Source organism: Lytechinus variegatus, chromosome 1 (genome assembly GCF_018143015.1).
Source record: "Lytechinus variegatus isolate NC3 chromosome 1, Lvar_3.0, whole genome shotgun sequence".
Taxonomy (NCBI): domain Eukaryota; kingdom Metazoa; phylum Echinodermata; class Echinoidea; order Temnopleuroida; family Toxopneustidae; genus Lytechinus; species Lytechinus variegatus.
Genome location: NC_054740.1, coordinates 85,279,707 through 85,295,901, shown reverse-complemented (window position 1 = coordinate 85,295,901; position 16,195 = coordinate 85,279,707). Strand labels below are relative to the sequence as shown.

Here is a 16,195-nt window from a genome sequence, read left to right as displayed (position 1 = left end):
TGTGTTTTAACAGATGAAGGATGCAAACGAGCCAACTTAAAAAGCAATTTCTCCCCAAATCAAATGGTGAGCAGGCAAAATTGTCACTGTTCAAGTTTGCAAGATACATTTTCAGTATCATACTAGTGCTTTATGAAAAACCTAGCAGAGTTTAGTTACATCACCAGATTTCTTACTGGTTGATTCATTCATAAAATGGTTTGCAATCATATAGTGGTTTGAAAATTAAGAACATTTTAACGAAACAGCCCCTGACATGGTTTGGTTATATCTTGAAGTGCTTTTTACTAGTTGATCCATAAAGTCTGGTTGAAATGAATAGTTTCTTACTGGTTTGATGTCTGTATCCATGGCATGCATAAAGTGTTCTCTTGAAACCTGCATATTCTCAGCCTTTTCATAATCAACCTCAACCTTAGAGGATGCCTACAAAAAAAAGAAATCACAGACATTATTGTCACCTCCTTCTTGCTAAGGTCATCATCATCACCAGCACTAAAGCCACCACCACCATCATCATTGACATAACCTAATTGTTCCCATGAGTGGATGGGTATCAGGTTTTCTTGCCATGCTTCTCTATGTTATGATCATTTATAAATTCTGAATCAACTTTCTTTCCATCCTTCAAGATGCAATCCTGCCATCTTCTATTTTGTGCTCCTTTTTTTCTTCCCCATCTCCCCTGTATTCTAAAGTTCATCAAATAAGGCCATTGATAGAAGTTGGAGCCAAGTTGGGCTATGTCTTTTACCAAACATCCCACATCCCACAAATTATATATTTTCCCTTTTCAGCATTCATTGATTTATCCTTCTCATTTTCCTTTGACAAAATTACAATTTCTGCCAAATATTTTACATATAATCTCACACATCATCTATGTCTGCCATTTCTCAAAATCATACTCACCGTAATGAGGCTATTCATAGCCATAGACTGAGCTGCCCTGACCAATCCTGCAATCTCAGCACCGCTGTAATTCTTGGTCAGCGTGGCAAGTTCCGCAGTATCCACGTCTTTACTCAGCTTATTGTTTTCTTTCATCTTGGCAAGATAGATCTCTATGATTTGGATACGCCCTTCCTCATTCGGCAAACCTGGTGAATGAAAATAAAATTCAAGGTTCACTTAGGTATAAATTCATTCACTATTCAAGAACTGATTACTTATCAAGTAAGCATCCTCTAGATATACTGCGACAAAGCTCAGAAACATTTTACTCAATGCTCAGACAAGGTGAGACAAATTGCATCAGTTATTCTAATAAACAGGCATTATAACTCCAAGTCTACAACATTGTCTTAAGTTGAGCAGATAAATTCATGGTACACTAAAAATACATAGGCGAAGGCGGGGTAAGTTGTGACAGTTTTTGCTTTTTGCATGTTAGAATTTATATGATTAATAATCTTGTCGAAATAATTACCTTGCCTTGAAATTTCATTCTTCTGAAATATTTTCCACCTATATATAACTTTCTACCCCAACACTGAAAGTCATCGTGACCTTTGAAAAAAACCGATGTCAAATGGCTCAACTTGCCCCATATATGGGGTAAGTTTGAGCCACCTTCTGGGGTAAGTTGAGCCACAAAAACTATGTCCAAAATGTATGGGGGAGAACCAGCATGTCAATTTTTTGTTTAAAGTCTTTTCACTTGCTAATTCTCTATAAATACTAACATCTTGTAAAAGGAAAAGAGCAGTCATGTAAATTTGCTCCTTTCAGCCTGCATTTCAATCGATTTTTATGGTTTGTTTGTTTTTTAAGATACATTACCATAGGAATTACCATGGCTCAAATTGCCCCATGCCGTTTGGCTCAACTTACCCCAGTCCGAACTTAGTGCGATAATTTTGTATCCACACATTTATTATGCATCCATCATATAAAAGACTATGACAAGAATGAAGATCCATGCCTGGACTAATAATGTTGTTATCATGTCTTTATTATATTTAAAGACGTGTGTGTTTATAAAGCACTTATCTATTTCACACTCTTTTTTACTCTTTTGGCTGAAATTCACATTTTTCCCCTCTAAAAAACAACTTTTTGTTTCAAAGTTGGAAACAATGTGGTGGGGTTAGGGGTTATGCTATGGGTCATCAATACATGACACCACACAATGTCTGACTCATTCATTATTGGCCTAGGGCTGGTGGCTCAACTTGCCCCTATGCTCAACTTACCCCGCCTTCCCCTACTATATTAAGTTAATATGAATTATGACATCACTCACCGATTTCCATTTGAACCTCTAATCTACCTGGCCTAAGCAAGGCATCGTCTATCAGATCTTTCCTGTTTGTCATACCTGAAAAATATGTTAATCAATTGAATAAAACTGATGATTGATACTTAAGTGCTCCTATCTCAGCATTTCTGTTACATCTGAGAATGACTTTGAATGGTTATGAATTTGTTGTCTTCATATTTTCAATTCAATTCTTCAGGGACTTTATTTGTAGATAAATTTTACAATACAGGCATATATCATATTCTTAATTTGCCATCATTACATCTCCCCAATTATAAGTTCATTAACCAAGGGCTGTTTTTAATCTTCACATCAAAAGGACCACAAAATAGAAAATGATCCCTATGCCTACCAGAGAACGCATATACCTAGACATTTATAAATGTACACATGGCCAAATAATAAGGGAGTTTAACAAACAAACCATTATTTTTTTTCAAGATGAATTCTGGGTGCACTTTAATTTGCAACCAAAGCAACCAAAAACACTGAGGAGTTCACTCCATGATTCAAACTTTTTTGTGGGGGTTTAAGGATTATTTAGTACAATATACTCTGAAGAATCTCACCGATGAGAAGAACATTATTGAGTTGTTCAACACCATCAATCTTTGACAGGAGCTGGTTGACTACAGTATCATGGACACCGGTGCTTCCAGACTTATTAGAAAAAGAGAAACAATAAGTTAGTCAAGACCATTTTCTGGACATTTGCACTGGACTTGGACCAATACTGTCACTACCAGGTAATTGGAATATATTTTATCTCCTACTGTAAGTTGACTAGTATTGGTATCTCCAAGCACTTTTTATCTCTTGGAAAAGGTGCCATATTGACTATCATCAATCATTACTATGATTGTTTAACTATTCTTAGTCACAGTAAAATGTAAATAAGTTTATGGGATTTTTTAGCCTCAAGCCTTGGGACTCAGATGTTTTGTGAAGCAAAGAACACAGAGCAAATTAAAGACAATTGCAATAATGTAAAGTGCATTAGTTTGAAGATTTAAAACTGTAAGCATCCATCAATTTTAGCAGTGAGAATACCGGTATGTAAAATGTTCCAAAGAAGAGAAGCAACTAATGGAAATCACTCCACTTTTTTCTCATTGAATCATTTTCATAGTAAAATTTATGAATAAGTTAATTGGAATTTCAACTGAAATCAAGAATTCTAGTAAGCTCTTAAACTTAAACATCCAGACTGATAAATGAATGATTTCCTCATCTGCATACTTTCAATTTCAATAGTTAATCATGTATGTGGGAAGTTGTGAAACACAATACTGAGGTATAGCAGAAAATAATCATATCTTACCATTGAACCTCTCTGCTTACATATGGCATCAATTTCATCAAAAATAATTATATGGAGTCCACTGTTATTCCCCATCTACAGATGGAATAATTGAAATGCAAATATACAATGTTGTAATTATTTCATAAGACTGGAATTAAATGTTGTCATCACATTCTTTAGAATGCAAAACCTATAACAAAATAATAATGTAGATGAAGTCAACCATATTATTTTTATAACATTTGACAAAACAATTATTAATAGGTATTACAAAATTGAGAACTGCATTTCAAGTTTTGCCTGTGCGTTTTCTTCTCTTCATCTAAAATGGGTCTAAATAATTAAAATTAATTAATTATTTAGACCCATTCAGAGGGAGGGAATGGGCATACATGTAGGCATAGCCTAAATAACACTGAGTGGGGGGCCGGGATTTTCACTAGTGCCAATTTGGAAAATAAAATTACCTTCAATTAAATCAACTTCTGTCTGTGTATTACCAAACACAACAAAATGTAAACAAAAATTTGAAGAAATTACCAAGAGATTTCTTTTACCTTTTTCTGTTCCTCTTCTGCAGCAGCAAATAGTTTTCTGATGTTAGCCTCTGACTCTCCTACAAACTTGTTAAGGATCTCTGGACCGTTGATAATCTGAGGTTCCCTTGAGTTCAACATCTTTCCTATAGTTCTAGCCATCAGAGTCTTACCCGTACCTGAATGGTGAAATAAAAGAATTGTTCTCAAATGCCATTTTCACAGAAAAAAATAGGGAAAAGTCAGGTACATAAAGAACCCAACCACCAGACGTGCTAATCAGAAATCAAGTAATTAAAAATAAACAGCATGTTATTAAAAAAGTTAAGAAAAAGCCAATCTCATAAATTGCACGGCATGCAAAATACTACAATTAAAGAATTGTTTCAAACACACATCATACTGTACAACTGTTTTGTTCCCCCTAAAGGTGTAATGCATAACAAAAACTAATCTTTCCTAATGATTATTATTGTAATGCATTATTGTTGCTTATGCTGCTATTGCTGTCGTAATTGTTGTTCTTTGTGGTTCAACTCATCATTTACATGTATATAATATTACAATTATTTTCATAAATATAAAACAATCTTTTTTTCTTAAAATCTTAATTATCTCATTAAGTTGTGGTATCATTAACACCCTCATCCTCATTCATATATGTTCAGATAATTAACATATAAATAAGTAGAAATGAGGCAAACTAATGAATATATATAAGCTTAACATTTTTTCAAAGAAAATGAGAAGTGCCTTACCTGGTGGTCCATACAGTAATATACCTTTCACATGCTGAGCACCTGAGTTACAAAATACAAGTAATGAACTTCATCAAAAAATCAAAGTCAGAAATATCAACCTTTTTTAGATTATAATCTAGTCAATGCAGATTAAGACTAAAAATTCTTAATAGTTTTGGCTTTTAAGGCAGGTCTAAGGTTTTAACAAATTTTGAAAATTTCTGTGACACCACATAATATCAAGTAATTCTGAATCAAATCAAATTTTTGTTGTTTGATGATTTCATTCATTACCAATATTCATTTTTTTTCTTTTTTTTGTAAAAAGAATGAATTTTACACAGCAAAGAAACCAGGCAAACACATAAATAAGTACGCAAGGGAAATCACTCACATGATCTAGATCATGTGATACAGTTTATATATAAAATCTGCTGATATTAATAATTAACTAAATCTTAATTCAATTAGAATTAGAACTTGCCTATTTGTTCCACAAATTCTTGTGGAAAAACTCGGGAAGCAAAAGCTCTCCTGAAGATATCTGAAAATTCCTATAAAGAGAAGAAAATACATGGTATCAAATTAAAATGTATCATAATTCCCATCCATTACCCTTTAGTCATTTAACTCTTTCTTATTAATCCATATAATCCCAAATAAAAAGCAGGATAAAATCTATTTGATCACAATAATACATGAAACAACATCAATTTGTATATTCATACAACTTGACATTTTGGTGAAGTTTGATCTGCTGCAGTCACATGTCTCCTACAGTGGCTGTACAACGAGTCAAAAACAGCCATTTTATTTATTTTTATTCAAACCACCTATATGTAGCTGGTAAATTTTTTTTAAACTGCCGTTTTCAACTCGCCGCACGGCCACCATAGGGGAAATGTAACTGCGCTATTAGTCTTGTTGTAAAAACTTGAAGGTTGATTAACCCTAAACTGACCGGGGGGGGTTGAATCAACCCCCCCTCAACATTTTCAGAGATCATTCCGCCGCGCAAATTTTTTTTAACGCGCCACTCATAGAGTTTATACTTTTAAGTCTAGTGCATCTTTTGAGACCAAATTTGCGACACCCGGGTACGCGTTTCGAAATTACGCAACATTTTGTAAGTGCATGTCAGACCAAAAATTGTTCCAAAACATGATTTTGTGTACAAAGTCAATGCAAATTGAGTTTTCTCATCTTATTCATAAAGATAAGATTATTTTTGCTTCAAACAGCTGAAATCAATTGATTTTAGCATAATTATGCTTCAAAAAGGTTGCGCAATAAATCTTGTGAAAAAAACAAAGAAAAACAAAAGGTTGAAAAAAAACAAGGAAATACATAAGAAATTCATAAAACAATAAAATACATAAGAAATTGATTTACAAACCAAAGTTTTTTTTCAATTGCGATTGTTAAGAATGCTACAAAGAATATTTTAACCAAAAATTAGCATTTTAGGAGCTTTATTTAGTGAATTAGAGCAAAAAGTATGATTTATGCATAAATTAGCATAATTAATTCATATAAAATAAAATCTCATTATTTTGGAAAATTTTACCATACAGCATTGAAGATTACATCGCACACTACCAGCGTGCAAATATTTGCGGTGCCCGCTCGATCAGGGGGCCAAGATCTCAGGGGGGATTCAATCAACCCCCCTCCCCGGCAACAGAAAAAAGCCTGGCCTAGTTAAATAAAAAAAAGTGCACTGCACATAGGATATTTATAGCAAAGTGTACATTCCTTTGAGACATAACGCAGAAGCCATATATTTCATGGACATAATTCACTTCATAAAGATAGGAAAAGTTAGGAAATATAAATATCTGCAGTTACTTAGACGCAAATTTCACACACACACACATAAAAAAACCCATCTATATATATTCAACTCACCTGATCTAATCCACCAATGCCCATCTTCTTGAAATCCCAGTCAGGGTTGATGATTGATTGATTCGCTGATTGACTGCAAGGAGAAAAAAGAAAAAAACATGTCTTGTGTTACTTGGTACATTTTAAAATGATGGGATACATTAGGTTCGTCACATGCAGGATTTAACAGCAGCTTTCCCGATCAGCATTGTTCCATTATGCAGAATATGGCATAAGGAGAATTAGAAGGGGGAAAACTGGGTAGGATTCCAGCTATAAACTGTACCGCAATATGGCTCAAACATTTGTTACGGTTCCTGAGGCAAACGTTTCCCACACGGCCCTTAAAATATAATTCAGTAGCATATTTGGCATTATTTGCAAGACTTATGATTGGTTTCAGGACATATTTATTTATTTATTTATGTATAAAAAACATTGCACATAGCAGCCTTACGGCTGAATTGTGTACAATTTACAAAGATACAAAACACAAACAATAGTTGATAAAAATATAAGATAATGAAATAAGACATACATAATTAAACTCTGATCTATAATCAATGAATCTATGATTTAACAAATGAATTTACTAATGAATATTTTATGATATAATTCGAAATGGTTGCATTGGGATGTAAAATAAATATGTTATTTGTTATTCATATCAAGTTTTCTTGCTATATCCCAAAAGACTGGTGGAATGTTGACTGAGGATCTGCATTTGGTAAATCTCTGATATTAAAAGAGCTTACCCCTTTGATCTGCCAATGAGGTTTAGTGCAGAACCATCTGCCTTCTCGAAGGTAACTTGTGTGTTCTGGGTTAGGACACCAATCCTTACTTCCTATTGGAGTAAACATAAACAAGAGAATTAAAAAAAATGAGACAGACTTTACTATACACTGACACACTTGGCCTGCAAAATACAACGGTTGGCTATGAAAACAAATTTGTCATGTGGTAATGAAATAAAATGAGAAATGATACAGTCCAGGTACATGTTTCATAAAGCTATTCGTAAGTTACAAATTATTTTACACACATCTGGTGACCCTTTATTGCGCTAAATGATGTAACTGACTTAGCACCTTGTAAAGTTTCAGTCGTGCGTAAAATTGTGCGTAATGCTACAAACAGCTTTATGAAACACCCACCAGGGGCTGTTTCAAAAAGCTCTTCGTACGACAAGAGCGACTTTAAGTACGACTGGTGAACTTTTAACGTGCTAAACCATCGCCAATGAATATAACATTTACCACAATAAAGGATCACCAGTCATTCTTAAAGTCGCTCTTAACTTACGAACAGCTTTATGAAACACCCACCAGGAATAACAAACAAATACTAAATACCTTGTTCCTTCTGGCTGAAGGCTTTCCTCCCTTCAAGATAGCAGGATCAAGGACTGATGGAAAAAGCAAGAACATAAAACATCAAAACTATCATAACAAGTACTGAAAATCTGTGTTATTAAAAAGAATTCTAATCTTCATATTTCCTTTCTGTTCTTTTACAAGACAATTCAGATTTGATTTTACACCCTTCAAAAAAGAAATTCTCTGCATATGTTTCCTGCTTCCAAACTAGACAGAGTAAATTTTAAAATGGCCATCGAAATAACCACTGGATCAAAAACCAACATTAATTTGGAACAGCAATAGAACCATGATTCAGTATGATACTAAATCATAACATGATTTATACTTGAACATGAATACTTACTTTCTACAGATTTGACAACCAGTCCCATCAGTTTCTTGTTGTAGAATGAGCAGACCAGCTGTTGTTCCACTGTGAATGCCACACGATCAAATGACCCCAAGAAATCTTGCGCCATTTTGTCCGAGTCAAAAGCTTCATTGGTGATGCTGCAACGAAAGAAAATGGGATGGATATTATTAATATTTTAATTTTAATACCACTATCATTACATTGAAAAACTGATAAATATCTGTCTCATATTTCCATATCTTTACAAAGTACATGTATAACCCTTGATGTCATGGCAATATCATAAATTCTACTTATCAGCATGGTAAATCTACAGACTATGTATGATGTTAAACAATATCAGTATCTTCAAGTCAGTACTTGTTCAAATCTTTTAAGTTAGGACTAACGCATTACCCCCTCCTTCCCCCACAGAGTATATTTCCTCATGCAAGTTGATAATCCATTACAATATCTTACTTTTTCTTTTGCAAGAAATCGACCTCCACTGTGATAGAACTCAAGTACTGGCAACTTGGATCAAATCGATATGGGGCAGCTGAAGATAAAGAAAGATTAAAAACAAAAAGAATCTCATTGAACATTTTAAAAATATACTGAATTGACAGGATACAAATTGGTTTACATTGTATGTTAATCCTTATTGCCGATCAACCTCTCTATTACCACACTTTGACTTGTAACCATTCGGGAATGGTTAATCAACATCACCATCACTATTTATTATATTATTAATCATCCTCAATCAATTGATATTATTATCATCCTTATCATCACCATTATCATCATTACCACTTTGAAACTTTGAAAAAGCGCTTTATATAAAGAAGTAATTATTATTATCCTTATTTTCATCACCATTATCATTGTCATCACCATTGCCATCACCACATCATCATCGTCATCCTCCTCCTCCTTTTCATCATGTTTATCAATTTTGAAGATGAAACTGGACAGTTCAATATGGAATATACCTGCATCTGTACTGCCTATTCAGTCTTAGTGCAATACCATCTCTGTCTGCTACACGTAATTTTTTGTTCATCTTTACACCACATTTCCTCTAAGGAATATTAATCAACTGTCAGGCATCAAAAGAGGGGAAGATATTTTAGCTGTCTTCCATATGACAAACAACCTTTCAAAAAGTATGCTTAACATCATCTACAGTGCCTCAAAAGCTCCTTCATTTTGCCTAGGATATCAGATTTCATGCGTCAGATATGGCGTTATTAAAACTAATGGATGAAAACTTTTACATTGCTGTATTACATGCAGTTTGCCTCAGGCTCAAAGTTGTCAGGAAAAAAATGAAGAGGGGACAAATTGTCAAGAAAAGCTATCATGGTGAACATATCCAGAAACATTATTTTTATGAAACAAAAAACTACCTGTATCTAATCAATATTACTCTCTGTAATATGGTTCTTTCAAAAGCAATATGCTAATTTGATGTTTAAAAAAAATGAGCCAGTCAAAATTTTTACGATGATCCAAATCAGACATTTAGAGAAAAATCATGAAAATAGAGATATATTATATCTTAAGAATATGCTGTTAATGTGCCATGTTAATATATCAGGGGCTCCTAGCTTTACCATTATGATTATAAGGTCACATCCCTGGGGACGCATCTTCAGCGATGTTTTATAAAGTATATTGCTGTTGCACGGATCAATACGGCATGTAGGCCTATCTCCTTCTATGCTTCCTGAGATGCCCGGATGTGAGACCATGGATAATACAAAGGTATTATATTTTGCATCTTCTCTGCCTCCAAAGACAATATGCACATACTCTGCATAGAGAGACTGAGTAAAATGCTAATTATGTACTTATCCCTGTAAATTGTAAATGACCTGCTCAGATGTCTGATACAGCAAATGATAAGAAAAAACAAGGAATATTCCCCCCCCCCCCCATGAAAATAATACAATGCACACTGAATTAAACAAATTAATAATGATCTGAATTAAAACAGGAGTATCCACCATCAAGTTCAGGGTATTGGCTCTTTGAAGCTCACAGCACCAAAAATGGTGCATTATGCACACAATACTGTCAGCAATACACGGAGCAAATTTGCTTTTACAGATCAGCAGCCAAGTGAAAACAAATTGAATGGGACAAGCAGAGAAGGACATGTTCACATTATCACCTTACAGTACCAAAAATAAGCAGAGGGTACATGTATATGTTCACATTCTCACCTTTCGGGCAAGCAGAGAATGACATGCTCACATTACTACAAAGGCAAGCAGAGGATATGTCAACATTCTCTCTTTTCATGTAAGTATGATGTTCACATTAGCACCTTACATAATCTACATTACATTACATTAAGCAGTGTTCACAACATGACAAAGATTTATGTGTGTATGTACATGTATACGTGTAGGCCTACATGTGCCAAACACATACTGTGCAATGGATATATATTCATTTTATATTATGCTGTATGAAGATGAGCATTAATTATGAATTGCAATTAAAACAGCACTCACACATTATTTGCCAGTTTTATACACACACAAATACATGTACACTGTACATGTACTTCAGGGGCCGAGAAATGGTTTTGGAAAAAAAAGGGAGGGGCTGACCATGCAACAACAAAAAAAAACCAATCAGATAGCCATTAATTATGTTTTTGTACACAAATTGAAAACAAAGTGGGGGGCTGAAACCTTCATTGCAAAGTTAGAAATGCAATTGTTTTACTTTTACAAAATCTAAATTGACATCAGTGCTCAAGAACTTCCCATTTTGGTGAAAATTCCATTGTAAAGTGACATCTGATGAAGATGTGAACAGAGTAGAAACAAGAAAAACTGATGGCGACAGTCATGGTATTCTTGCGCAATGTTTAAGCACAGGTATTCCTTATCATTCATTCAGATCTACAAGTACTAAGACCATCTTGATACAGTCAATGCACTGCTGATGCACTGAACTGAATGTCTAACAAGTGCCCCTACCAACCTCTGACACTGCAATCACCTCCTCTTACATATCATTGTTATTCTTCACATCACAGATTATTAAAGGTATTGTTTAACTTTGTGAACAGCCGATTTAAAAAAATCTCAAACCAAGATGAAACATGTGTACAAGTGCATGTATTAGAACTAATAAACCCTGAAAACAACCATTATTGAGAATGAAAAGCTAAAACTACAAGGCAAACCCCGATTTTGTAAATAGGCGTCTTATAGACGCCTAAATAGTACACATAACTGTATGGGATGAAATTAAGATGGTGTTTCCAGTCACTTTATATTTCAATTTTCGAAGCACTAAATAATGATTTTCGAACGCAATTTTTTTCAGGGCTTCATTTTTGTAACATATTACAGAAACAGGTGACAAGTGTGACCTTCTAGCTCAGATTTTTTAAAAGTCAAACCAATGTTAACCAATCACTTTAAGGTTAATGATATTATTTTTCTTCAAAAATGTTTTCAGCAACTTCAGGGAAAGTTTTTTTTTTAGTTCTATTTTCTGCATAGGTTCAAAAGGATTAATGGTTCTAAACATAAGTTTAAAGAGTTGACTCACCCACCTACAAGCAACAGCAACATTTAGACATAAAATCCCACATGGATCAGAGGCACCAAAATGGTCCCCAAATCTGGATAAGTTTAATATTGTATACATGTAAGAAGCATGCGCGAGTATACTGGAGCTAAACAAATCTGAATTGGGGATGAAGAATGCGATGTCACAACTCTGATGAAGTTCAAGTGAGAATACATCATCATGGGGATAATGGAAGGATAGCCAGAGGTGCAGTAGAAAAGGTCATCATGATCAGAACCTTCTTTCATGGAGGGGGCTGGGCACTTGTATGAGTCTCAGGCACTTTACTTCAAACACACACCCCAAATATCCATATTAGAGCGAAGAACTACATGTACATACAACCCTAATGCAATATTTTTTTCCAAACTATACATACATCTACATGTGTATGTACTGTATGATGCCTTCATAAATGTATGATCTTGTATTCTTGTTCAATATCTAAATTTAACATTTAAAATATTTGATTTCCTGCATAAATTGCATGGGTGTAGAGTAACCAATTAACAACTTTGATCAAAGATACATATTTCATTATTGGAATTGGATTTTTCAGGGCTGCATTTATGTTCTAATAGAAAAATGTAATTTAAACATGAAATTGATCTTTTAACAATAAGTATGTCTGGTAGATAATTTATCTATAAATCAAAATGGATTACTCAATCTACATGTACATGCAGGTGAAAGAAATCTGAAGTATCGTACTGCACAACAAGAAACAAATAATTCTAGCCAAACAAGATATTCTGATCTTGTTTATACATGGATGTACACGTAAAGCTAACAAGTGAGGAGTGCCTGGGAGGCACTCAAAAGGTTAGACGAGTCCAGTGTCATTTCAATCAAACAAAATATTGCAGAAAAATCTACCATTGCAGCTGATTTAAAGATTACCCTCAGGATAAGAATTAATCATGAAGAGACCAAAGGAAACAGTGACAGGTGCCATGGGATCGGTCTACATGAAAATGTAAAATGCATGAAATCGTTTCCACATAAACCATTCATGTACTATTGAATGTGTTTTCAGCTCAAAATTACCTAAAAGCAAATGCACATACATGTAAAATTCACTATTATTGAGAAACATGTGAGTCTTTCCACAAAGTTGGGACAGGAATAATTACACTGTATTGAGGTCATACATTTTACAGGAAATTCTGTGCCATTAGACTTTGTGAAGTTATCGAGTAAAACAGTGTATACTGCTGTTAACATGAACACCAATTGTGTGTTCTGGGTTAGGACACCGCATTGGCGGCGGAAGCCCAGAAAAATTAGGGGGGGGTCCATTTTGTGATGGACACAATTAACAAATTTGACAAGCAAAAAGAAAAAAAAGGTCATCAATCTAAATTTAGGGGGTGACCTGTCCCCCCCCCCCCCCCCCGTCTCCGCCGCCTATGGGACACCAATTCTTACTTCCTATTGGAGTAATCATAAACAAGAGAATTGAAAAAAATGAGACAGATTTTACCATACATTGACACACTTGGCCTGCAAAATTCAACGGTTGGCTATGAAAACAACTTTGTCATGTGGTAATGAAATAAAATGAAAAATGATAGTCCAGGTACATGTTTCACAAAGCTGTTCATATCGTAAGTTACAGTACAAATTATTTTACACACATCTGGTGACCCTTTATTGCGCTAAATGATGTAACTGACTTACATGTAGCACCTTGTAACGTTTCAGTCGTGCGTAAAATTGTGCGTAATGTTACAAACAGCTTATGAAAATAAGGGAGAAAACAAGCCAAAAATGACAGAAATTATCTTTGGAATGCAATGACTAGTGATTACATGTATCTTTGTGATTTTTGTTTTTATTTGGGTTTTTTTGTGAATATTTCAAGATCAGACACATTTCAACATTATACATGAAATGTTCACATCTAAGCAAGATGTATGCCTACATGTATACACACATTCAATTTCAACTTTTGGGGCGCCTTAATATGATGGATACATGTAGATCTCACCCCTGTTAGAGGGGTTAACAAGTTTCTATGGTATTTCCTGAGTACAAGACGCAAGGGATGTATTTATCAGCTCATAGCATTTCACGGCATCTAACTCAGACAGGAGGGTAACTTGATATGACAGTAAATCTCATTTAGGTGTCGTTTAGCACAGTGGCCTCCTTGAGTCCTCGGTTTGTTTACTACTCTCCCTTCTCTCTCTCTTTCTCTCTCTCACACTTGCCCTTTATCCTTTCATACCCCATCTTTTCCCATATTATCAATAGTCATTCCTCATCGCCACCTCTTCAGCTCACTCCTCCCTCCCTCTCCTCATAAAATTATGACTTGACACATACATGTACAGTATTATCTTCAGTTGATGACTGAAAAATTCATAAATCTAGAGGTGTTTCATAAAGTTATCCATATTTCTGTATTCATGACAGATATACATGTATACTTTATTTCCATAAAATAATCTAAATCAGATCTTTGTATATATATTTAAATCTTTGATAAAAAGCATTTGAATGCCTTTTTTTAAGGATTTATTGATGAATGCTTTGTACATATTCCTACAGAGTGAATTAATCTGAATGATGATGATACCTATGCATGCATTCATTAACAACTGTTTCAATCAACATGCTCTTTTTTATTAAAAATGTTGTATACATGGTATCTTCGGACATATTACAATATGCTACATGTACAGGTATGTTATGTACATCTAGGTTTGAGTTATCTCCAAAAATGGCCAAACAAAAAGTGTTGTTCATGAAAATTACAAGCACTTACCTTGAATTGGTTGGTCTATTGATATTCTAGCCCATTTCCTCTGCAAACAAAATCAAAAGCAAGCAAATCATCATAATTATTGAACTCAATTATCAATTATAGATTACTCCGTTTCCTCAAAAATGAAAATCAGTTCTTGTGCTAATGGGAGAAAGAGTTGCTTTCAATGAGAATTTAACAGACATAAAAATTATACAGCTTGTTTTTCATCCAGTAAAATGGGTGTATTTGAGAGTTGCATTTGATTAAATTTCAAATCACATTCAAACACAACTCTTTTCTGCAATTAAATGACCTCTGAAATTAAGATTAAATTGTCGAGCGGACTGCCTCAGTGTTATAAGAAAAAAATTTGATTATAATGCATTAAATTATGCACCTTGAAATTACGAGTGTATGATTTATGAGTTGAGTCTTTGGGGAATCTCAAGAAAATTGAATCGGTCTGCCAAGGGCAACAGAAATGCATCGATCAGACTATGTAAAATGACTGAACAAACATTCAGCTGTTTTGGAGTCAAATCTGGCATTCGGGGTGGAAGGGGAAGGCAAATGAAAAGCAATCATTTGGAGTGAAACTTTTCCTTATTTTCCTCGAATAGAATGAAAAAAAAACCTTGAAAGCTCATGATTATTATTCATCAGTCTATTTAAAGCAATAAAAAAGAAACCCAAAAGTTAAATTTTTTGGATTTTGCCAAAATACACTGTAGACTGACCAAATTATATTTTGTGTCAACTTTACCCAAGGACAACATCAAACAATGAAGTATATTAATTGGATTCACAAAAGATGGAACTTCATGAAATGCACTCTTCAACATTTTTTGGCTATAATATGTAACAATCTGCATTTGCATATTACCTCATGTTAGCTAGATAGAAACATCAAGAGTACAATGCAAAAAAATACCAAAAAAACAAACAAACAATATTTAAATAGACTTTCCAGGGGATGGTCTCCATTATAAACATAGTGGCCACAAATTACAAACGTGGTTTCGAAAACCCACAGTTGAGTCCATGGTTTTTGCAGATTTCCTGTATAAATTACACTTATTTTACCCCATATAATAAAAATGTCTATTGCTGATGTGCGCTTTGTCACAGTGCGCAAAATTGACACCTGTTGTCGTGGTTATCCACGTTTTTTATTCAAGAGTCCACTCTTCAAACAGTGGACTCTTTAATAAAATAGCATATTTAATCATGGTAACAGCCCGATATGCGCTAAATTAAGAGTAATTTATACAGGAAATCTGAATAAAACATTGATTCAACCATGGGTTTCCAAAACCACATTTGTGAATTCGGGCTAAATTTGTTTTTAAGCTTCACTATTGACCTTTAAAATATCAATGTATTAACCAATTCAACTAATTG

At 34.1% G+C, this 16,195-nt stretch overlaps 1 protein-coding gene across 2 annotated transcripts in view; it reads right to left on the bottom strand.

Annotated features, from left to right (window-relative positions):
• The window catches only part of LOC121426032 (vesicle-fusing ATPase-like), a 43,242-nt gene that overhangs the window by 10,865 nt on the left and 16,182 nt on the right, over positions 1 to 16,195 (bottom strand). For both annotated transcript variants that reach the window (XM_041622164.1, XM_041622171.1), the window contains exons 5-18: positions 14,813 to 14,852; positions 8,923 to 9,001; positions 8,455 to 8,600; positions 8,085 to 8,137; positions 7,485 to 7,576; positions 6,751 to 6,823; positions 5,327 to 5,396; positions 4,861 to 4,902; positions 4,124 to 4,281; positions 3,585 to 3,659; positions 2,833 to 2,923; positions 2,246 to 2,320; positions 913 to 1,100; positions 331 to 426 (exon numbers count right to left, since the gene is read on the bottom strand). In XM_041622164.1, the coding sequence (XP_041478098.1) occupies positions 331 to 426; positions 913 to 1,100; positions 2,246 to 2,320; positions 2,833 to 2,923; positions 3,585 to 3,659; positions 4,124 to 4,281; positions 4,861 to 4,902; positions 5,327 to 5,396; positions 6,751 to 6,823; positions 7,485 to 7,576; positions 8,085 to 8,137; positions 8,455 to 8,600; positions 8,923 to 9,001; positions 14,813 to 14,852 (1,278 nt within the window). The remainder of the gene's footprint in view (positions 1 to 330; positions 427 to 912; positions 1,101 to 2,245; positions 2,321 to 2,832; positions 2,924 to 3,584; positions 3,660 to 4,123; positions 4,282 to 4,860; positions 4,903 to 5,326; positions 5,397 to 6,750; positions 6,824 to 7,484; positions 7,577 to 8,084; positions 8,138 to 8,454; positions 8,601 to 8,922; positions 9,002 to 14,812; positions 14,853 to 16,195) is intronic.